We start from the raw sequence: 24,233 nt of genomic DNA on the forward strand, positions 1-24,233 counted from the left end.
GTAAATAAAGGAATCTTAAAATCAAAGAAATTATGATAAAGATAAGGACAAATCAGTTTTTTGTGATGGTGCAAACCTAACCCATGCTGGTCTGCACAATGATGTTCAGTGCATCAAGAATTGGGCTTAAAGAAGTCTCCACCAGAAGGTTGCACAGTGTGTACCAGAAATGTTCCATTGTTGAACTTTAGAGTCACGTTCTCAGCCTTCTTATATTCCACCATGGTGCGAATCCCTTGTTGTAAAAAAACTCCAGTAAAATCAGAATTATGTGTCAGTATATAAAGTCAATGTTTTCTTTGTCGATGCAATTATGGCAGGAACAATCCCCTCTTTGACCTGAAATGTCAACAGAGCAATAAAAACCAGCAGGTTGTCACAAAGTTCATCGAGTACAAATAATATTCACAGCATAACTTGATAGATGATTTCACAAGCCTATAATATTTGTCATACAAAAAAAAAGTTTTGCTTAAAATCTCATAAATCATGCATTACAAAAATCCAGTTTTCTTAGTCTTGCATAAAACTTGAACCCATTAGTCACCTCTACATGTTTCACAACACTGATTCCTCAGTTAGCTTGCAGCAGAACGGTTATGGTTCATAAACAACAAGATAGAGATGGGTCAAAGTCCCAACCATACTGCATTTGAAGTGTCCGAAAAAAAAGAGAAGTTGCACTTGAGATTGTTGTTTCTATATGGGAATATTGATCTCCTCTGAGGTGGATGTAAAGTGGAAAGAGATTTAAACTCAACTCATTTTAAGTTCCCCAAGCCAGGAGAGCACAAGGTAAGATGTTCAACTATAGAGCATCTTGTATGCTTTAGTGTGCATGTTTGGGGTAGTTAGTTTTAGAAATGGTCAAGTAGGCCTGAAATGCAGCCTTGACTCAGTATTTTAGTTTTGGCGCTTGATAAAACGAACTGCTGGTGCTTGCAGTCCTGCTTTGACTTCACTCCACCTTGCACGCCCACATGGCGCTGCAGCACACCTGCAGGCGGTCGGTAAGTAGCCTAGCATCACAAAGTGCAGAAAACTGATTAGCCTGTGGTGCTCATATTAAAAATAAACTTACAGTAAAACATCCATGCTGTATGTTTCCCTCCGGAAGTGCGCGTCGGTCAATCATATAGCTACGCGTAAAATACACATTTAATTCGCAGCGTCCTATAGTCCTGCAGGCCTCCACGAGAAACAGAGGCACAGGTGACTCAGTTACCTGCCGTGGCTCTCAGGCTGAAAGTCTCTTTGTTGTCAGAAGATCAAACTCAGCTTCAAAGAGAGGAAATGTGTCCACGATTTCTGTGTGAAACAAAATCCAGAGGACCCAGCTGCAGCTGCCTCCACAGAGACAGCATGCTCAGCTGTGGGAAGTAAAATAATGTCTGCGAATAAAATTAAGTGGCATTTAATTCAATCATTTAACAGACAACTGTTTCAATGTATGACAAAAAGGGATTTCCCTAAGAAGCGTTTGCGTTCCTCACAGTGAATTAAAGTCAGTATGAAAAGAGCGAATCTACCGAAAATGTAGTTGTTTTAGCAGTAGGCCTACTAATAGTCATGGAGGGGTGGGATAAAACCTTTTAGGGAGAGTTAGCATTTTTTATATCTGCATTATATTTGATATTGTCTTAATATATTTGTTAAGCACTGAGGTATGTCTTAACTGGGTCTCTTAAACTTTTATCTTCTTTGTGTGTGCTTGACTTGTCACCGTTGATGGTGTTTCTGTTTGAATAGTTAGCAATGGATTAGTAAATCAATTATATTTGTTTTCACAAGGCTCATGCTTAATATATTTCCAACCAGAAGGCTTTAAAGCCGACTTCCTAAACCTGAGACAAGTAAACTGTCTGGTTAAATCAAAGTGCGGCTCTCTGATGTAATTATAACTGTTCAAAGCATTCTTTGTTCAGTGACCCTTTTTTTTGCAGGGCTGCTTTTTCTTTGGGAACACATTTGATTTGGTGGCTTACTATGCTTGAGAAACTGTTTTCTCAGGAGTGTTAGGAGGAAAGTTGTGTTGTTTTTTTAAAGTTGTGTGACTGTAATCCCGGCATAATGAGTGTATGCTGACATGGAGGCAGTGTTGCAAAACGGATTTAGTCTCACCCGGCTGCAGCTGAATGCAGGAATCTCTGCAGACTTATTATAGATATGTACAGCCCTCTGTGTATATATTTGTGCATATAAAAACATAGGAATGTCATTGCATTGGCTGATGCCTTATTTAACTTGTTGCTTATAGAAAATTACTTGAGCTACTGTAGGTGTTGCAATGACCCTTGACCTCATCCTGTCTGATTAGCACTCACATTCTTGTGCTTTACTAACGTTGGAGGCTCTTTGTGATAATCTTGCCAGACTTTATGACTGTTTCATCTCATACATTTTCTTGGGTTCAATAGGAAAATAACTGCTTATCAAAAATATGTAAAATTAACCCAAGAAAAAAAAAAATGTTGGTGAACAATGTGCTGCTGGACTGTGATTAATAATATAACAGAGATTTGTCATGACTCAAGAGCTGGGTTTCTGCTCAGGCCAAGATCCAAGGATGAGAACAGCTGGGTCACACTGACATAAGACATGTTAACAAACTCCAATAATTTGTAACTGTTGAAACCAAAAAGGTTGCAAAATCTGCAAATCCTCATAAACTGGAATCTTAGGACATTTGGATTGTTTATCTTTACATGATAATGAATGAATTACATTTATTATGATTGAGACAGCTGCAATGATTAAATACTGTAGTCATCATACTCCTTTTTAGGTCCATACAATGGAGAGTTGTCGATGATTATTGTGGGATATTGTTTGTGTTTTATAAGCTGACACCACAGGAATGGGGAAAAAAAGGCTTGGTTGACATTTCTTCCCTCGGGGCATTGTGACTGCACCTATTGTTAAATCCAGCTCATTCACATATCATGTCCTCATATCCGCATAGAAATTTAGATTTACAGTTCTCATTATCTGTGTATGATCTTTATCAGTTGTTCACAGGATTACTTGTGTTGCTATCTGGAAATCACCTGTTGTCACATTTCGGATAAGGACCCTAACATATGAAAAAAAAGAAAAATGAACATAAAAGATCTGGTTTTAAAAACTATTTTCACGTGAACATGCCCTTGAACATCTTTATCTTAATTGACCTGCTATAGACAAAATACTGGGTTGAATAAACCCTTCCTTGATCCTTATCAGTCTGAAGATACAGAGTTGTGTTGAAGTGTCACTGCCTGTCCTTTAAACTTCTTCCATTGTTTGGCTCCATTTGGCCTTTCACAAAAAGTGATCCATGACTATGAGGAACATCATGAGATTTCCCTGTTATCACCGGAACACCGGCCCGATGGAAAAGGCCCATCACTCCCAGCTTCCCACACAACCCTAGCTGGAGTTTTATAACTGCACGTCTGACCCCTTCCGCCATCAGCCACAGGTCCAATAACACAACCCCAAAAGTAGATGTAATCCCAGTAAGCCGCAGGTGGCCCTCCAGATTGGCTGCCCAGATCTCAACATTTTCCCTCCTTTCACACACTGCCCCCCTCTCACTCTCTCCCCAGGATCCCAGTGTGTTGGTTACCCTCAGCTGAAAAAGGGCCTTTGCAGGGTTGTGGCAGCACGCTGCAGCAAGGACCTGTCACATTACTCTCAGCTCCACCGTGGGACGAGGGCACCTGAAAACCGCCTGTGAGGGAGAGTAACAGAGCCAGAGTGAGACGACACCAAACACAGGGAAGCAAGGAAGCCTCTGTTGCAACGACAGAGTCCGACGTGGGACTCGGGACATTTTATCTCTCCATTCAAGGGGATCTTAGCGGTGTGTCGCCTGAGATATCCTGGTTAACAGGTCTTCAACCTCCCTTTTAAGACTTTAGACCTGTTTAAAAAAGAGAAACAATGGATAAGAATGAATTCCTGGACTATGAGTACCCAGACTTGGGTCCTGTGCCATCCAAAATTGAAGCAGAGTGAGTACTTTCTTATAGTCTTTCAGTAGACTTATGATTAATGCTTTTAGAAAGAAATATCCACTTAGTTTTGTACGCTTTAGTTGTTTGTCTACAACTTACTATCATGTAAAAATCAGTGTGTCCATATTTAGGTTTTTCTCAAAAGTTTCAAAGTCTTACCAACTTAACAGCTCTCATTGGGATAGAAGATGGCAACTTGGCACACAGTACCAGCGTGTCTCATTATGATGCCTCAAGAATGCACTTTATGTCAGTTTTTTCCCCAAAAAGTTAGACAGTATAAACAAAATAAGTGTTTTCAACCCAAAACAACTCACTTTTTATAAATGTTTTACTGCATTTTTTTCACCCACAAAAATTAAAGATGTGGTACAACAGCATAATGGGACATAAAACCCAAAGCTGATGCAGGCATCATCCTTTGCTCGTGGCCCATCCCACAATGCAACAGGGCAGTATTTCTAGTTATTTTTAGGGTGTTTCTTACACCTACATTGCATTACTATATATACAATGGCACAGACTGTTAAATAGAAAGAATATTAGTACTCAATAATGGCCTCAGATGAGTAATATGACACAAGTATGACCGATCTAACACGTGTAATTTATCATTAGCCTCCATGTTGAGCTAATAAATATCTGCCTGTAAATGAAAAGACTGTTGAGTTTTGGTTGAAAAGCTTTCATGTTGCCACTACTGTAGCACACTTTATTTTAGCTAGCTGATTTTTTATATCCTGCTCTGATTCCTCAACAGTTGGCTCTGACTCAAGAAATCTTGACATTTCCTTAATTCATTTACAAACAATCTGCTCTCTGAGCTACAATTTCACACATCGGTTGGACAGGTAAAATACTGAAGAAAAGCAACTGGTATTATCAGGAACCATACACTGTATATAGTTTTATGTATTAATACTCTAAGTCCCCCAGCTTTGAAAAGCCTCCTCTGATTTTCAGATTTGTAATTACTACCCCATGACCAGGCATTCCAGCTCTTCTAGTGTACAGGAAGAACGTGAACATTGGCATTTGTTGTTTTCCTGTGTCACGCTGATACAAATCCGTTTAAATGCAAATCTCTGCTGAAGGATTTCAGCCACAAAGTTTCCAGCCGCAAATAGTCCTCACAGTGACGTGTGCAAGGTTTAGTGAGGTGTGGGTCTGCTCAGTGACTCAAATCCTCAAATCTAAAGTTTGATTGTTTTCATCATGTGTGAGTTTTTTGTTCCTTTTTTTAGAATAATCCCTCCATGTGACCCTACTGCTGATGACAGGCTCTACCACATTTGCATCACTGCGATATCTGTAAGTCTGATTTCCTGTTGCAACCTCACACTCATTCCTTCACAGTGTGATTAATATTATATTACACCTTGACAGACATAAAACATGTTTTATGAGAGATGATTGTTTTCTTTCCTGTAACAAAGCTATGCAAGGTTTGGCTGTCATAGTCAATCCTGTCTAATGTTGTCAGTTCTCAAAGTTTGCTTGGCTAATAGTTAGCTAGATATCTCTAAAAAAATATTATATAATTCAATGAATTGAAGGGCTCTTGTTCAGGGGTTTTGATCCAGATTCAGGTGTAGATTGAAATCGAAATAATTGAATATGTCTATCCTCTTTAATGCAGACTATTATATATGCAGTATAATAAAGTTGCTCTCCAAGTCATTTAGAGTTATATCATAGACATCAATTAATACATCTCAAATATGAATGTATAATATAATTAAGCGATATATGTAGCTCTATGGCCATAATGGTACATTTTCCTCACTCACTCACCATTATGAGTTCTACTAATGTTCCTTATCGTAACCATTTTGCTTAGCATTACAAATAATCAAGCCGTGTTTCCTAATGATGTTTCTTGGTATGCACTTCCTTCCTTCACTTCCTTCTTCTGATGTCTGTTTCAAAGATGGTCCAATTTAGAGCACGGGGGTCTTCCTATCCTTGTGTTTCCTGAATATGTCACAGGTCACGATAGGTCATTGAGCTCTCCCTGGTCAGTGATCCTGACTGATGACAATTCATTCAGACCACATCCATGGGGAGCACTAATGAGACATTGGAGTTTGGCCTTTTGTGGCATCAACTCATTTTGAGTGAGAAGCAGAGTGATGCTTGCCCCCTGCGGAGCCCACCGCTGCATGCTACTCTGCACATAATGCTAACTGATGTATCTTCTCCTCTTAGCTCGTGGTCATGCTGATCCTAGCAATCTTAGCCAGACACCGGAAAGTGGGCGACAGACAGAAAGGACTCCCAGGTTTACTCAGGTGAGGCTCTATATCTCTTTGTTCTTTAATGACAATGAACACCATGGTTAAATGTGAGTAAACATTCAGAATAAAGAATGAATACTGTTGAAGCTATAGCATTTACATCAGAAGAGAAACAATATAGAAACATAGATGTTGCAATAAGAACCATTAGCTTTTCCCAAAAAACCTTTAACACAACAGCAAGGAAAACATTTCAAAGCATTGGGGCCCTTCTTAAATCTTTTGACTGGCTGGTACAACCTCCAGGAATTACCCCTTTAATCTGCTCAGTGGCCAAAAGATAAAACAGTGGTCATAAAGGGTCACTTCTAGGTGTGAATGTGTAAATTGTGTTTTTTGGAGGTGGGCGCTGATGAGATCATTCATCTGTGAACCTTTCTTGGATTAGTTGAGGTGGAAAACTCTGATGTATTTTCCTATCTCAAGCAAGTCATGTAGTTAATTTCACTTTAATGACATTAACGGATGTCAAGAACAACCTGGAAGGTAGAAAATCTTTAAGTCAGGATGTTAGTTTGCCGTTTCTAATCTCAAACTTTTTTGAAATGTGTTTCATCTCTGTTCAGTAACCGTTTCATCCAAATGTGAGGCGGGTAACGTGTGGGCTCTAAATACCTGCCGCTTGATTTCACAGTCCGGTCAACTTCCTGGATCATACGCAGCACAAGGGCCTTGCAGTGGCTGTGTTTGGAGTGCTGCTGTGCAAACTGTGGGGCCTGATCATATCGCCAAACCCCCTCCCCTTCACAACAGACACGGAGAATAAACGTGAGGAGGTTCTTCTCTAGCATCAGCCTTTCTTTATTCACTTTTTACACAGACTGTAAATCTTCTATAGCCACTTTTTAATGTTTACCTTAGTAGTTATGATGATGCACTGCCCTTATTTTACTCAAGTAGATAAAAGAAAGGGTCTGTTATAATATTAGACCCTCAAATGCGTACACATTTTTGGTTATTTTGTAAAATATCTGTTATGTAATTGGATTAGTTTGTTTCCACGTGACCCTGTTGTTTTTAACTTAGCTCCAGAGGCTTTTTTTCTGAATTGACATTACATAAGAATTGACTAGAAAGAGTTTGTTCCTTTCTACTTTACACAATCCCCAAACAGTACAAGGTTCAGCAGAGTTAGATCTTAATTCTTATCTCAATCTTATAGTCACTACCACACACATTTCTAAGAAAAGGTTTATTAATCTTAACAGCGAAGCAGAATTATTTGTCAAAGTTTCAATCTTGTGTCCCTTGTTTTAGTAAATACCAAATCAGTTATATTGCTTTGATGCTGTGTGTCTTCACACACCTTTTGTTCTGTTTGCAGAGAACTGGGTGATCCTGGGAATCTTCTACTACCCCGCACTATACTACCCTCTCCTGGCATGTGGCACTTTGCATAATAAAGTTGGCTATGTTCTTGGTAGCCTCTTGTCCTGGACGCACTTTGGTGTTCTGGTCTGGCAGAAAATAGACTGTCCGAGAACACCTCTGGTAAGCATGAGACAGCGAGAGATTCATGAGGATTTTCTACATTGTCATTGGATTAATCGTCATTTTTTTGTCATCTGTATGAGTTGTTTCCTTGTCTCATTAATTAAAGCTGGTCTGAAGTAAGAGATGTGATTTGAAAAGATGAATATCAGGCTTTACACAGGAATTCGTGGATTCATGGTTAACCTTACCCTATCCCAGATTAAGTGCAAGATCCACATTGTTTAGGTTTTCTGTGCATGAATGTTTACGACTCTAAACAATTTGTTCCCCTGTCTGTTGGACTTAATCTAGAAGCTTTGTCACAGTTAATCAGTTTAGTGTGTGTCAGTAAAAGAGACATCCAGTCTTTTGCTAAACAGTGACGATGAGCCCACCGTAGCTGGAACACATCATCAGCATCTGAGCTGATCTGCATGACTAAGCTTGACATACAGACAAAAGAATATATTTTAATTAACGTTATATATATATAATAACATATAATATACCTTTCTTAACATGAAGAAAATGTGCCTGCTAGTAGATGACATTATTTTCTATGGCCCTAAACCATAATGAATAGATCAATAAAGTTTTCAGATGTGTGTGTTGTTGTTGGGATCCCATTTGGCCAATATGCAGACTCCCACCACAACAAACAAAGCCATGTGTTCCCCTGTCTTAGTCAATCCAACATGTAGTTTTACTGTGTCACTGCGAAACTCTCAAAACAAGTTGCTTGGTGATTTAAAGTCGTCTTTTATTCCTTTGCAGATACACAAACACTACTCCCTGTTCTCCAGCCTGCCCCAGATTGCTTGCCTGGCATTCCTTAGTTTCCAGTATCCCCTTTTCCTATTCAAGGGCTTGCAGGGCACGGAAAAGAACAACGCAACAGAGGTAAGTTTGCCATGCCTGCTTCACATTGGTTGAACAGCCCTTATGGCACTAATTGTTTGGCCTGTGTCTACGTTGATTCATAAGTAGTCAACTTCCACGTAGGCCTGAACTATTAAAAAACCCTCCCTGTGACGCACATTTCTTCTGAATCTGTGCACGTGTGGAACTTATGAAAGCCGCCTGTTAATCAAGGGGCTTACTGTGCTCATGCAGTCTAGGCTGAGGGAAAATGTGAAGTCCAACGCAGCATGCAAGTATAATCATTTTAGGTACATTTGATGTAATTGGTTTACGTTATTTTCTTGATCAGATTATGAAAAGGCTGCCTTGTTGTCTCACAAGGCAAAAACAATGCTGTGTTTATTTGATGCTAATCTCTGTATGGGTGGGAAGAGGGGGTGAGGCGATTGCCTCGAGTTTAACAGACTCCCCCCTCTTTCTCTGCTACACCCCACACCCCACACCAACGTACCTGACACCATAAATCTGCACAGACACAGACACTTATCTTAAAGAGGCTTAGTTTGTTAGCAATGCTTTTTCCTCATGTTAAATTCAAAAGTTATGTTTAGGTTTGTACAGTGCCAAATGCCTTATATGTTCAAAGGAGTTTAACAGTTTGAAGCAATCCTAACCCAAATACACTATGCTTTGCCCAACTAACTTAACCTTCTTACTATTTACTTTAATTGTTTTTTAACATGGTTTCCATTTCTTAGGATCTCAGCAGCAGTTACTATAACGACTATGTGAAGAAAATCCTTAAGAAGAAGCCTACCAAAATCAGGTGAGAATTTTTTATCTGTTTTCAGTGACGCATATTATTATTATGTTATGTTATGTTTATCCTTCGACTAAACATTTTTGTAAATACATCGAGCCTTTAATCACAGCAGCAGTGGCAACTATTTTCCTAAAACTAAAGACTCGGATGAACAGAACTTGTTTAGCTGCATGTTACTTTTTAATGAATCTGGAAGCTTGAGAGATTAAGGGCACGTTTGTCACGGCTCTGGTAGACATTGTTTCTAGTGCAGATTTCTAATAGCAAGAGGCAAGCCTACTAAACACCTATAAATGTGCTCAAATCCTTGTTACAACCAACATGTATTATATTGTTTCAAACCCATGTTAGCAGTTTGAAGGGTGTGAAATAATATCATTTTAAAGAGGATGAAATAACTCCCTGCCTTTATTGTAGCCCATCCTTCTGTAATGAATTTTTAGTGATCCAAGTGAACACATTTCTTAGAAAATGAAATGCGAACTATATTTATTACAATAGAATGATCAATGATAGTGTGGAAGGAAGACTATCCACAGGAAATAGATGGCTGTCCTGTTTGTAAAACAAATTGTTTCCTCACATAGTCAATGCAAATGACCAATGTGTCATGCTGAGATTTATGATGAATTAAATCCAAATAAATTATCAATTTTTCCTCCATTTGTTAAGAATGCTTGCTTCTTCTTTTTAAAATATATATTTTATGTATTTGAGCTTGGTGGATAAACCGTCTCGTTTATTCGCTAGTTTCTTAATCCCATGAATTCATTGCAGTTTAGTGTAAATGTGTTTCTCTGTCTACCTTTCACCTCAGCACATCCAGCACTGAAACGCCAAAGCTCCATCAAAGGATAATTGATGCCGTGAAGTCATACATTTATACACCAGAGGAAGGTAAGCATGTCATTTTGCTCTTGTGTTACGGCTGGTCATGTTCAAGGTCTTATGTCTTGTGAAATGTAAAGAAAAAACTTTTTTTCTTTTCCAAACAGCTTTCCGTTTTCCTCTGAAGTTGGCTATATCTTGCGTGGTGTCATTTATTACCCTGTATCAGGTAAGTGCAATATCTACAATTATCATAAAGAAAGTCTGTCAGTAGACACCTTTAGCTACACACTGTATTCACCTGCTTGTCAGCTAATCAGCAGGTGATGATCCAAATAATAATATAATTTCCATTTGTTAATTAATTACTTTTTTTGCTTTTTTTGTAGGTGGGTCTTCTTCTGATCTCGGCCGTGGTGCCTCCTCTCCAGACCGCCCGCTCAGGAATCGATGAAGACATCGCCAACGTTTTAGCTGGCTTCAAGATTATGCTGTCTCCAGACAAACTTGAAGTGGTTAGAATAGTTACACATTACATGTGGTGTGTAGAAGGTGAGTGAAACCAGACACACCCAATTAGTCGTATGAAATATCCAGAATATACACAAGCTTGTATAGTCACGCTGAATGGTTTGGGACCACAATACATGGGTACACATTATTACCAGTGTAAGAACAAAAGATGTAAATGTAGCTTTGAGTGTTTATGCTCTGCAGATCTGGAACAAACTTCCAGATCTGCTGAAGTCTGCCCTAACCCTTTAGACATTACTCTTTATATATCGAAGCTAAAAACCTTTCTTTTTACCATAGGGTCATTTAACAACATCTCATTTTTACACTTCTGCACGTCTTGCAGCTTCAACTGTATTTACAACTCTATTGAACTACCTTTTATCTCTTTATGAAGTGTCTTAACGTTTTGCTTATTTTATTGTGTGTTAATGCTTATGTAAAACACTTTGAAATGGTTTGTATCTGTAATGTGCTAAACAAATAATGAACCTTACTGTTAACCTAACGCCACATTAGTGTCTCGTAACATTAACATAATCGTTCTCTAATGCTTGTTGCACATATATTTGCCATGCTAATTGTCAATTAATGACTTCCTCCCACACTTAACAACCTGTTCGTTGTGTGCTCTCTGTCCTGCAGTGTGCTTTATCTCGGCGATGACCCTCTCCGGCTTGGTGAGCCTGGCCATGCTCATGCGGTCCATGGTCCTGCATCGGTAGGTGTGAGAAAAGGACAATGATTGTGTTTTTCTTATGTTTTCTATTCTCTTCCCAAAACGTCCAAGCATCATGAGCATGATTCTCATTCTGGTTCCTTCATGACAACATTATGGTTCACAGAGGAGTTATTAAAACATAATAGAGTACTAATCATCCAGAGAGACAGACTAGCATTCACTCAGTGTTAACTGCCGCTAGAATTGAAAATGGCTATTAAGATAAGAAATGAAATACTGTGCCATTACCATAAATTACGCCGTATTAAAATAAATGGGTTTCCATGTCGAGTATTGAATTGGATTTCGGCTGCATCCCATGCTAAATTACCTCCTCAATTTACTACTCAATTTGTGCATTTATTGATTTATTTATTTATTGAGTGTTTTGCATAGTGTTTCATTGTCTTGATTGTGTCTTTGCGTCTGTAGGTCGAACCTGAAGGGGCTGTACAGAGGAGATATCTACAATGTTTACAACTGCCAGAGAAGCATCAGGGCTTCACGGCCAGCGCTGGTCTGTTGGATGGGATACACCAGCTTCACTGCAGCTCACGTTTTCCTCGGTACAGTTACACATGTATTAGTATAGATAACATAAGATAAGTAATCCTTTATTAGCCCCACTGCGGGGAGAGTGTTAGTGTTACAGAAGCGAAAGAGATGCAATATCAAATAGCATCAGTAAACGGTTAAAGGCAAAAATAAAATGAGTATATATTATAAGCAAAGAAATAAATGATAGAGATTGTGATGAGGATTTCAAAAGATATTTCCAGCATTTTTTTTTTTTTTTAAATGTTGTTTTGCTTTTAAACCTTAGATCTCTTTTTGTACTCTACTTTACATATTAACCACTAAACAGAGAAGATATTTTTTAAATGATTCACTTTGGTCAGGTAGCCTCAGCCAGTCCATTTTAAAAACATCATGACATTAATATCACTCAGTTATCAGGTCACAAATCAGTACCATCAACATAAACTAAGCTTTGAATATTTTTAGGATTTTATTTGTGGTTAATGAATGGATACTTCTCAATATCTGTTCTTGAGGTTTCCAAGAGAAATTATTATTATTATTATTATTATTGCCCACCCCTCCTTTCGCAGTGATATGGGGGTGAAGGGGTATGCAGTGTAGATCTGTTGGATGCTGGACAGGGTGTAAGCGTTGAGGCCATAAAGCTCTGATCTCCTCTCTGCAGGCATGATCATCCAAACCATGGTGTTCTTCCTCTGCCTTCTGGTCGCCGTCTTCCTCATCATCATGCCGATACTGCACGGAGAGAATCTGATCCTTTTTCAGATCCTGTTGAGCATGTGGTGAGTGTCGTCACATTTCTCACTCTCTGTCCACCGACTGCATGACTAAGGTAGTACAACACGCTGTTGTCAAATTATTTCAGTTTCAGTTCTATTTGACTTAACCTAAAAAATGCATGTTGGTTAATGCTAGTTAGTTCTTGAACATTTGAAACCTAAAACTGTTTAAATCAACAACAATAACATGATACCTGTATGGTGCACAGAAAAGGCTTTTAGTCATATATTGTTCTGTGGGTTGAAAAACGTTTTTTAACCTACAATAACATCGTTATTTATTAAGAGATGTCTAATGGTTGATTTGTCTCCCTTTAGGCCCTTTTGGCTGATGATTGTCTTGGCTGTGCTGATTCAACATCTCACTGGCAGGTTTTGCTTCATCAAAAAAATTGCAGGCACACGAGACTTACACAACCGGTGAGTCACTATACTTGTTGTTGCTGCTATGTATTCTCTCTTGTTCAGTTGTTTTATGGTTTTTAATTGCAGTCTGGTCCGGTATGTTTAACCTATCCTGTGTTACAGGGGCAATTTGTTCCTGCTGACGTACCTGCTGTTTCCTGTCAATGTTCTGATCGGGGTGCTGCTGGCAGTGTGGCGCATCATCATCACAGCCCTGTTCAACATCGTACACATGGGGCGCATGGATATCAGTCTCCTTAACCGCAACGTGGAGGCGTTTGACCCAGGTGAGAGGGACACTGCCAAGGTACAGATGGTCATCATGATGTCACTGTCTGGTTAGCTGACCAGGTCAAAGTGTCACATTTAATATCATCTGCATTCAAATCGGTTTTATTGTTTATGTTCCTACATGTTTCCTTTTTACTCTCAGACACACGATGTTAACATATTCACTGGTATTAGCATTATGCTTTTACCCTTGTATATGCCACTGTGGTTGTTTCTCACTGTGGAGGCTTAAAGAGAAGCAATTTACTATGAGCAAATGCACTTTCACTGATCCCACTTACAGGCCAGAAATGCGTATCCTTTCCACTTTCCCCTTCCAGCAGCTCACTGCAGCTTGTATGATATCTGTGTGCAGTGCACGGGACTGTAATTGCACACCGATCTCTGAAATGGCTGCAGATTTAAGACATCTGTTGTCAGGAAAAGCAGGTGGTTTAAAAAGAAAAAAAGGTGTGATTCTATGGCCTATTATGTGTGATTGCCTCAAAGCCTACATGGGGTGCAGTCCCATGTGTTTATTGCTTTTGCCCAGTCAGAGTAACCGCCCCCCCCTCCCTCCTGTGTCTGTCCACAGCCTACCGCTGCTATGCTCATTATCTGAAGATAGAGGTGAGCCAGTCCCACCCGGTGATGAAGGCCTTCTGCGGGATGCTGCTGCAGGCCGGGGGCCAGGAGAGTAGTTCTCCACAGAGGGCACGGGACGCTGAAGAGGGTCTGTAGCACCAAACCATACAGACTTTTCCTGAGTGCTAATGATTCGAATCACAATGCATTCAGTGTATTCATAACTTAAGATAATAATAATTGAGTTGTTCTTATTATCAACGAAACCCATGAATAGACCAAAAGCAACGTTCCTAAAAAAACTGGTCACACATACTGTATATCGTTTTTTTTAAAAAGGGTTGGTTTCCAAAACAGTTGTGGTTTTAAGCAGACGTTCCTGCAACATATGTAAATAGTGCATTTGTTTGAAAATATTTTCAATTGGTATTAACATTTGGTGCTTTAATGCCTATAAACAGCAGCAGGAAGCTTCACGGGGAGTTCATTTTAAATATACTACAGTGTCGATGTTTATTGTTCTAAAAGAACACACAGGCAATTCTTGTTGAAGGATAACCTCATTGTTGGATTTGGTCTTCTTCATGACAAATACTCAAATTTAGAATATTGCCAGCCCTTTGCTTTGGAGATAAACGGTAGATTTACATTGATATTAAGGTTTTAATTTCTCCAGAGAGGTTTAGAATTCAGTGGCAGGTCACTGTAACACATAATCAGATCATCACACTGTTTTGCACGCACAGAAGAAATGAAAGCTTAGCCGTTGTGATTTAATATGTCAGGAGCAAATTGAGTCTTGTGTGGAATAATTTACAGTCCTGCTGCTGGTCTCAATCAGATCTGTCATAAACTAATCAGCTGTCCTTCACAGCGTGCCCACACTCACTGAGCCCTTGGCCTCTGTCTACAAGAGACAGTAGAGTCCTATAGGTCCCCATTATACATGATAATCCCCCAATGTATCATTTATGTAATTTATACACAAATATAAATAGCTACATTAAGGCTGGTTGCTGATCTTCAGTGATGGTATGGGCTCAAACAGGAAGTGATAGTCGCCTACACGTGTGGTGACGAGAAGACATACATTATAGTGACCAATTAGCAGGAAAATGCATCAGCCTTCATTTGTTGTTGTGGAATTCAGCTCTACACAGCTGAGTCCAATTACACATGTGCAGTGGAGTTGTTGTTTGCATCCAAAGAACAATGCATTATCAGAAATAATCTATTGTATTACAGACATTAGTTCTCGCGTAGCTGATTACACAGATGAGCTATGATAATTGCCTGTTTCGTATTCATGTGGCCCAAGGGGCTTAAGCTTTCAGTGTTAATGGCATGCCCATATGCTCCCACTATGCTTAGAGGATTAGAATATGATTGCTTTCTATTATTACTCTCTCTGTAGTTTCTAGTTGGTCCTTGGTGGCCTCCAAGTACTGTTCCATTTTAGAAAAGATAAAAACAAATCTTATAGGGCTTATACGTGACATACCATAGGTGCTATCATGATGTTTAAATATCCTCAGGGATCCAGCTGGTCAATCAGGAGAAGAAACAGCACAAAGTGTCCACTGCAAAGAGGGCCCGCAGGCACTGGCAGCTCCTCTACACACTGGTCAACAACCCCTCCCTGGTGGGCACCAGGAAGCACTTCCAGCGTCAGACCACTGAGAGCTTTCTGAATGGGAGCCTCAACCGCAGTGCCAAGGACGGGAGCAAAAAGGAGGCAGCAGCCAAGGAGACGGAGGCGGCTGCCAGCAACTAAACACAAATGTGACCCTAAGGATAGGTACCAAGTCTTCTGGTTTTTGGGCTAATTCGACACCGAAATAAGTGCACTTATTACAATTCAGCGCCACATTTAGAGAAATCAATCAAGCCTTTCCTGTCTGGAGATTGTGTTTCCACTTTGTGCTCTTCATGTTCCCCTGATGTGTATGTCTCTCCAGTCTGATAGGAAAGCCTGTGTGGCTGACTGATCTCGTCCAAACACACTCATTATGTGCCATTCTCAACACGTTTGTGTGCTTATTTTGGGAGAGCACTTGTTTGCTTTGTGTTTCAACCTGTAGGTTAATCACATAATTCCGGTTTTATCATATACTGCAGATAATTCAGATTTGTAGTCGCCCAGACTGAACACACAGACATGCATTTCAATGAAGCGTCCCTTTTTTCAGAGAGTATTAATATGTAGAACATTTAACTATTTATGAATTTACATAATGAGCTCTTTTCAAAACAGGGTAATACATTCCTTTGTTTCCCAATTGTACACATTTGGTGCAATTAAATAACCTGTGGAATAGGAACTACCAGACTAATTAAAGTGTTTGTTTTTCTGTTTTATTTGTAGATATTTAAATCCAAATCCACTTGCTGCTAACAGCGTTTTCTTATTGTTGTCTTTTATGGTTTCTGATATTCTACAACTTTACATCGTTATTTCTCTACATCTAAATATAAAACGGCGACTGAAAATACGAACAGCCGAATTGTCCTTCTGATTACTGTGAAAATAAATGCCAAACAAAAGGTTCTCTTTTTATTGAAATATGTGTTTCTGGCAGGTTGATTTAAATGCATGGTGTACGGATGATGCTTTGTGTTGCGAAATGAACTGTACAGGGCCAAAGTGAAGACAAAGGGAGGCTTTGTGTTGATCTCCGATTTCAAACGCAGCAGTTTTTCTTTTTACCTCTTTCTTCAACACTCTTCAAAAGCCTGTCTATTGTTTTATATTTGATCAAACAAATATGACAGACCTGAAACCAGATCGTATGATTTAAAAAAAAAAGCACGAAAGAAAAAACGCACAACAATTCAATTAACCGGGCTGAATCGTTTTTAAATCTAACTGCTGGTATAGATTGTATTTTTTTTAAAACAATTATTATTTCAGAAAGGCCTACATTAAATAATAGATTATTTATTTCTTGAAATAATCCGCAAGGTCCAAGACAAATCAGGAAAATAGTCGGTATAGTTTCATGTTTTATTAATTCCACTTACATAAAATGATATCAAAAAATCTTGAAAGGTCACGGATTTTGTTTTTAGTTTCGTTTTACAACAGTTCACAAAAACTCACTATATCCAATTACAAGACAGTCAGTGCGCCCTTTCGTTGAGGCTTCATAGAAACTTACCGTAAAAAAAATAATAATTTAAATTCACATGGCTTTACATCACAGTTAGACAGTAACATCTAAAGTCCTCTACACTACACTAATAAAAACCACACAAGGAAATACGTGTGACATGCCATGGACACGTTAATTGTAAAAAGCGAGAGGATAGCAAGCACCCGTGGATGAAGAGGTTAAAGTCGCACATTTTTAAAGCCTTACATTACGTCAAACAACATTTTGTTGGTATATAACATGGGATTTCCCGTGAAGCACAACACAGTTAAGAGTGATATTTTCATTTTTGGACTCACATGATAGTGGGCAAATCAGCACCGACACCCATGTGTGAGCTAGCATCATTTAATGAAACATCTTCATCCAAATCTGCGACTGGATGCGTAAAGCGGAGCCGGAGTGGCGACACCTGAGGAGATGGTAACTATGAGATTTCTTTCTCATCCACATCAGACCCAGTTAAGAAAGAGCAATTGGCCCCAGGTGTGAGTTTTTTTTAAATCGCTTTAAAACATATGGCACTTTTTGTTTTTGTAATCTCCAAAACGGTGATTCAATATCTGTTTCTCCTTTCAGTTACGCGTAACTCCGGCAAACTCCGCACCTCGACGTGTGCACAATATTGCCCGTGTGTCACTGTCCTGCAGAAAGAGAACATTTTTGCTGCTTTCCTGTCAGTTTCAAGATCTTATAAACTGTAGAAATATGTGCTTGTATTGTAAACGTGTTGCTTATTTTAACCGTACAGTAGACTACAAATGCCACATGAATCAAATCACAATCTCAGGTGATCGACGGACTACTTTCTGAGGTAAATTTTTTTACAAGATCCACCTTTTTTATGCATGATAAGCCATCGTTGTTCACGTGAATAAATGGTGGGTGAGTTACCTGCTTGGATGTAAGGCTACTTAAAGTAAAATATGTTACAGTGTACTCGCAGAGCTCAGCGGCTGGGCTGCTTGTAGTTCCCGTTGATCTCCTCCGAGATGTTGACTGCCTCTGCCCCCAGCGGTAACCTGTCACTGTACTCCGAGCCCACCTCAAACTCCTCCGGGTTGGTTTTGGATGAGGATCCGGGGATGGACGTCACCACGCTCCCATCAGCCTCTCCGTCTCCGTCCTCCCCATCGGCCTCCCCCTCCCCCTCTCCTAACTCGCTGGGGTCGAAGGTTTTCTCTGACTCCACAAAAGACGCCCTGGGATCAAAATCTCCAGTCATTTGTTTCTCCATCTGGTCCGGATTCTGAGCCTTCATGATCAGCTTGTAGGTCTTCCCTTGGTATTTGTACAACAAATGGCAGCAGGTGGCCCCCAGTAACGGAACAGTGGCCAGGCCCAGTAGGAAAATGCTGACAACCACAATGATGAGCAGGGAGGGGATCTTCTTCCTGGTTGTGAACACTACTTGGACTTGGCAGTCCTGTCCCCCATAAGTCAGACAAAGTGTGTAATTGGTGCCAGGCTGTAAACCATGGAAGCGGTAGGCGTTAACCCCCTCCTCTATATTGGACCACTGAACCATGGAGTGTCCATTGCCTGTATTTACACAGAGGTACAGCATGTCCAGTGTGGTTTTACTGGTCGAGGACTGTAACAGCCCGATGGCTTCTTTATTGACTGTTTCCTGGTTTTCAGTGTGGCTCAGATGAAGGTTAGATTTGCTGCTGGGAAGCTGCAGGGGATTCAGCTGCACTTTGGCCTCTGTCTCCGACACTTCTAATGCAATAACACCAAAATCAAACGTGTACTGCTTCAGGTCATCCAAGCTCAGGTTGAAGGCGTGGTTAGTGATGTATTCACTGCTTTCTCTCACGCCACACTTGCTTGCAAAGTTGGGGTTCTTTGAGCCATCGCCCTGCCCCGTCACAGCATTTTTGTCTGATGAGTCAGCACCGCCCTTTGTCTTTTCGTCAGGCTTGGTCCAGTTTATGTCATTAGTTTTGGACATCTTGGGCTCTGGCTTTTTTACAGATGGACGGATCTTGTCCACCGTTGAATCGCTGCCACTTTTCGGGGTGCCTGTCATAGCCAGTTTAACACCGCTCTCTGCCTTACCTAAATCATTCACCGCAGAGCAGCTGTAATTCCCATCTTCTTTTTTGCTCATGTGAGGGATGATGAGAGAGCCGTTTCTAAAGATGAGGAAACGATTGTTGGTCGTTTTATCATTAATTGGCACATCATTTGCCTCTCCAGTAGAGGGCAAGGGGAACAAATTATTCTGATTTCCTGCAGTGACCTCCCAGCTGACCTGTGGTGTGGGGCTGCCTAGTGCCTCACAATTTAAGATAACCATTGAACCCTCGTAGAGCTCAGTGTTCTCAATGTTGGGCTCGTAGGAGATTTTGACAGTGGGGGCTTTGCAATCCAGTTTGGGAATCAATGTAACCATTGTGCCCTTCAGGTGTTCAGGGGCCTCGCATGAAACTAAATTTGGCTCTGGGACAGAAATCTTTGTTGTCAGAATCCAATCCCTCAGCCACTCCAGGCTGCAGGAGCATGTGAAGGGGTTGTTAAAAATCTGAAGGTGTGACATGGAGGTGAGAGCATGAAAGGTGCCCTGCACGATGGTGGTGAACTTGTTGTTGTTGATGCGCAGCGACCTCAGGTCTTTGAGAGTGGAGAAGGCGTCCTTAGGAAGGCTCAGCATCTCATTGTTGTTCATTTTGAGAAGCTGCAGGGCTGTAAGGTTGAGCAGATCCTGCCACGGAAAGTTCACAATTTTGTTGTAGCTGATGTCCAGGTTGCGGAGCTGGACGAGGGCGGCCAAGGTGTCCGTTTCTATGGTAACTATCTCATTGTGGGCCAGCCAGAGAGAGGTGACCTGCGTGATATTGATGAAGCTTTTACTTTTCAGTATTTTGATTTTATTGGCAGAAAGGCTCACGGTGGTAACGTTGGAGGGCAGACCCAGGGGGACCACCAGCAGGTCTTTGTAAGCACAGTCAGCAAACTGGTGGGCAAATTTATCCTGGCAGCTGCAGAGCTCTGGACAGCACTGCACAACGCCGACCACTATAGTCCACAAGGCGAGGAGCTGAAGGAGCCGTCCCGCCATTTTCTGCACCTGCAAGCATCAATTATCACACATTAGGCACATTTTTAGAAGGCAAGAACATAAGCTCCATTATGTCCATTACACCAGCGGACATGCAATGGGAAAGCATTTATATCTAATATCCATCTGACACTGAAAACAAAAACAACCAAAGACAAATAAACTGCTGATGTCTTACAATCTGATACTGATGATCACATGCAAAGTTTATTTTTTAAATTACAGGGCACCATGCATTGCAAAAAAACGGCATGTTCACTTTTTAAAGCACACATGCACATATGCTGTGTATCATGTTTGCAGCAATTTCAGGGAAAGGTGTTCTCTCAGCGCGCCTTCACCATCCGTTGCGGATATACTGGCAATATTAATGGTGATAAAACATTGAATTTTTGCATTGAATCAAAACCATTTGACTTTAAGAAATTAAAGTTAAATTGCTAAATTAACATTATCAATCTGCACAGCTGGTATTTTGCTCTCATTATCACAAGGGCATCTGTCCTTGTGATTCTGTCATGGTTTTGGATTTATGTTTTCATTTTCCACCTTTTAAAAAAAAATGTTTTCCTCTTTGTGTCTTGTCTGGTCCTACTTCCTGTGTTTGCCTTCCTGTCTTAAAGGTCCCATGTCATGGCCATTTCCACTGATCATAATTCCATTGTTGAGGTCTACTAGAATAGATTTATATTGTGCAATTTTGCAAACTCACATGCAGGCGTCGACAGCAATGATGAAGGGCGGTGGAGGGAACATTTTCCCGGTGAGTAGCTTTTTCGGTCCGTCGCTTTTTTCCTCTCCAGCGAGTGTGAGATCCACTGCGCGTTCTCGATGCCGTGGAGCGAGAAAAAGAAACCGTGCACGCGCAGCCTCTCCCATCTCTCTCCTCACTATTAAAGATACAGAAGCTCCGGGTCCTCCACCCTCAAAGAAAATTCATAATTCAGGATCCTATGTTTTATTTATTACCCCGACCCAAGCCTAATCTTTGACCTCATTCGGTGTGGCTGCAGACTATTGTTTTTAATTAAAGGACAGGACAGCAGCTTCCATAAGACAGGATTTAAGTTGAGTTGTGTTGAGAGTGCCAGGCTTACATTTCCAGCATTGCTCGAATATAAATACAACGACAACAAAAGCCAACAAACAAACAAACAAACAAGCAAACAAACAAACAAAAAAGACCATAGGCTGAATTCAGAGGAAACGTATAGAGAAAAGACCCATAATCTTCACATCACATCAGATAAAGATAAATTGATTGCATTTAATTATATTATGTGACACTAGCCAAAGTCAAGCTTTAGTGAATGGTACAACTGGATGTGGCATAAAAACTAATAGTAACGTCTTTATGGAATTGTTATTCTCAAATGTTGTCAATCGCAAACATAAAGCTCTATATTTATTTTAAGCTCAGTCACTGGTCTATTTGTAATGTATATGGTCACTTATGTCTACTTTATTATCTTTACAAAAAAAAAAATACAAGTCATAATTGTTGCTCAAATGTTTATATCCTGAGGATTAGTATCCGAGGGCATTTGTTTTCTTGCTCAAATACTGCCATCGTGTGGTGTACTGTGGTATGCACACAGCTAGTTTAAACAACAAACCACTAAGCCTAAAGTGCCCAGTGCAAAACACTAATTCAATGATTAGTAAGAGAATATTTTCATGAATCTATTCTTTGAGTCACACTTGCTTAACTTGAAGAGTTAAGCAAGTGTGAATCTATTCTTTGAGTCACACTTGCTTAACTTGAAGAGTTAAGCAAGTGTGACTCAAAAGCAATAAGGTTGAATCCTTAGTTCATAGCTTTGTCTGAACTTTTGGAGATATCAGTTTCTGATTGCGAGTTGCATATAAGAACTGGTAAAATAGCAGGGTTTCCCACACATAGACTTTACTTGGGCGGGCCGCCCAGGTATATTAACGGCCACCAAAGTATAATTCGCGAGCCATTTAGGTTGAATTGTTTTAATTCGTCCGCGTGCACGACGGCATAGTGATCTCTCGCTCTACCCCTCGCTATCCCAGTAGGGCCTGGCTAATTTCGTGGCATCTGCAGGCAGTGGCAAGTACTTCCGGCATCTGCCACAGAGGCCGCTACTCCGTGGTATCTGTGGCAAGTATATGCCACAGATGTGGTATCTGTGGCAAGTATATGCCACAGATGCCACAACTTGCCGTGGCAAGTATATGCCACAACCATGCCACAACTTGCCGTGGCAAGTAGGCCTATATGCCACAACTTGCCGTGGCAAGTAAATGTCACAAGTTAAGAGAAGGTTTATGGTAGCTGCCACTCGCCTTCCGTGGCAAATGCTGATATTTAAACCCGTAGCCTATTTATCGCGTAAAATGTTGCTGTTTTGGCATGACTTTATCCGACTGATTTGTACACAAGACTGATGATCTGTTACTGATGGTCCGATCTCTATTTTTCAAAAAGATTAAACATTATATGTTCTATAGAATTTACTTGGAGAACGTGGTTTGTTAAAATAAATAAACGTGCTATTTTTATGATAATACTCAAGATATATTATTAGTAAGTTGACATAAAGATCTAACATTGTTGACCAGAGGTGGGAAATAGGCTAACTTGTATACTCAAGTACTGTACTTGTGATTTAGAAATAGCCTACTTGTGCTTTAGTTGAGTATGTAAATGGTATGTTACGTAGTCTTACCCCACTACAATTCAGAGGTAAATTGTGTAATTGTAGCCTACTCCCCTACATTTATTTAATACGCTACCTTTAGTTACTTACTACAGATTCTGATTAATGATGATACATATAATCAAGTCTTAAATCAGACTTTATAGTTACTCCTGGAGTAAATTCACAAGATACCCTACTACAGTATACAAAGTCATTAAAACTAGCTGCACCTTTACCAGCTTTGANGAAAAAAAGGACTTGAAGTCCTTAGAGAAATGTGTCTCCCTGGTCGTACCACTACATCTTCTCTGTACTTCTTCTCCTGTGTACCACTACAATCTCTCTTTGTACTTTCTTTTCTTCCCTTAAAAACGTATCCACTGAAATTTTACCCTATCCATTAAAACCTCTTGGTCGAGCTCACGCGATCTTAAGCTTTTTGTGTCGGCTTTTTTTAGACGGTGGAGGAATGTCTCGGGGAGGAGGTTGTGTGTGTTGCGCGTTTACTGGTTACTCCCGTGCTCTATTCAAAACACGTGTCTACCTTCCCGCTGTCCGTTCCATCCGGGTAGGTCAATAAAATCGCGCCCGCCGAGTCTACTAACCAGCACGAAAAATGTCATGAGTCGCCGATGGTGTCTAGCTTCAACAAAAATACATAACTGAACAGTTTCGTAAATTTAAATAATAACGATAGCCTACATTCTCCGGTAAGGTATTTTATTGTGTTTTCACAAAGACTCACTTATCGGATCGGATCGAAATTCCAGCACAATTGTGTCCACTTCTGTAAAATTTACAGACACATTACTATGAAAATTTCGTATTCGTGTCTTTGTAGATGGCGGAATCGAACCGCCACGTTTCAATTTGACTTTCGGAACATTGCTCTACATCAACAAATTATCAAAATCGAAATGAAGCCTTCTTAACGAAATGGTATTACCACGTATTAGTATTTGTATCCAACCCGGTGCTCAAAAACGCTTAAGCGTTGACTACGTTTGTTTAGTGTAACCAAAAACTGTTCCCAGCGGGCATCATGACATTTCTTCGTGCTGGTTAGTAGACTTCGGCCGGGCCGATTTTATTGACCTACCGGATGGACGGACAGTCGGAATGGAGACACGTAGTATTGAATAGAGCACGGGAGTAACCAGGTAAACGCGCAAGACCCACAACCTCCTCCCCGAGACATTCCTTCACCGTCTAAAAAAGGCGACACATAAAAAGCTAAGATCGCGTGAGCTCG

At 40.3% G+C, this 24,233-nt stretch overlaps 2 protein-coding genes across 3 annotated transcripts; one reads left to right on the plus strand and one right to left on the minus strand.

Annotated features, from left to right (window-relative positions):
• Window positions 1-923: 923 nt before the first annotated feature.
• Window positions 924-16,643, plus strand: stra6 (signaling receptor and transporter of retinol STRA6). Its single transcript, XM_010796267.1, has 18 exons — window positions 924-1,010; window positions 3,588-3,995; window positions 5,243-5,309; window positions 6,207-6,289; window positions 6,930-7,063; window positions 7,620-7,786; window positions 8,543-8,668; window positions 9,388-9,455; window positions 10,270-10,349; window positions 10,448-10,509; window positions 10,670-10,832; window positions 11,439-11,514; window positions 11,947-12,080; window positions 12,722-12,839; window positions 13,155-13,256; window positions 13,365-13,528; window positions 14,107-14,244; window positions 15,632-16,643. The coding sequence occupies exons 2-18, from the start codon at window positions 3,925-3,927 to the stop codon at window positions 15,868-15,870; spliced, it is 1,992 nt and encodes a 663-aa protein (XP_010794569.1). The 5' UTR covers window positions 924-1,010; window positions 3,588-3,924; the 3' UTR covers window positions 15,871-16,643.
• A 445-nt stretch (window positions 16,644-17,088) lies between these two features.
• islr2 (immunoglobulin superfamily containing leucine-rich repeat 2) lies at window positions 17,089-20,321 on the minus strand. Of its 2 annotated transcripts, XM_010796269.1 has the most exons (2): window positions 19,487-20,321; window positions 17,089-19,342 (listed from the first exon to the last, which is right to left on the minus strand). In XM_010796269.1, the coding sequence occupies exons 1-2, from the start codon at window positions 20,310-20,312 to the stop codon at window positions 18,198-18,200; spliced, it is 1,971 nt and encodes a 656-aa protein (XP_010794571.1). In that variant the 5' UTR covers window positions 20,313-20,321; the 3' UTR covers window positions 17,089-18,197. The 2 variants fall into 2 exon arrangements, with proteins under 2 accessions (XP_010794571.1, XP_010794570.1); XM_010796268.1 differs by having other exon boundaries at window positions 17,089-20,321.
• Window positions 20,322-24,233: the final 3,912 nt, after the last annotated feature.

Source organism: Notothenia coriiceps, unplaced genomic scaffold (genome assembly GCF_000735185.1).
Source record: "Notothenia coriiceps isolate Sejong01 unplaced genomic scaffold, NC01 NC01_scaffold00037250, whole genome shotgun sequence".
In the NCBI taxonomy this organism is placed as follows: domain Eukaryota; kingdom Metazoa; phylum Chordata; class Actinopteri; order Perciformes; family Nototheniidae; genus Notothenia; species Notothenia coriiceps.

What these genes read in the sequence shown, in the direction of transcription:
- stra6 (XM_010796267.1), top strand. Translation starts at nt 3,925, where the DNA reads ATGGATAAGAATGAATTCCTGGACTATGAGTACCCAGACTTGGGTCCT. An exon ending in CCATCCAAAATTGAAGCAGA is followed by an intron (nt 3,996 to 5,242) that starts GTGAGTACTTTC and finishes TCCTTTTTTTAG; the next exon opens with AATAATCCCTCCATGTGACC. An exon ending in CAGATCCTGTTGAGCATGTG is followed by an intron (nt 12,840 to 13,154) that starts GTGAGTGTCGTC and finishes GTCTCCCTTTAG; the next exon opens with GCCCTTTTGGCTGATGATTG.
- islr2 (XM_010796268.1), bottom strand. Translation starts at nt 20,312, where the DNA reads ATGGCGGGACGGCTCCTTCAGCTCCTCGCCTTGTGGACTATAGTGGTC.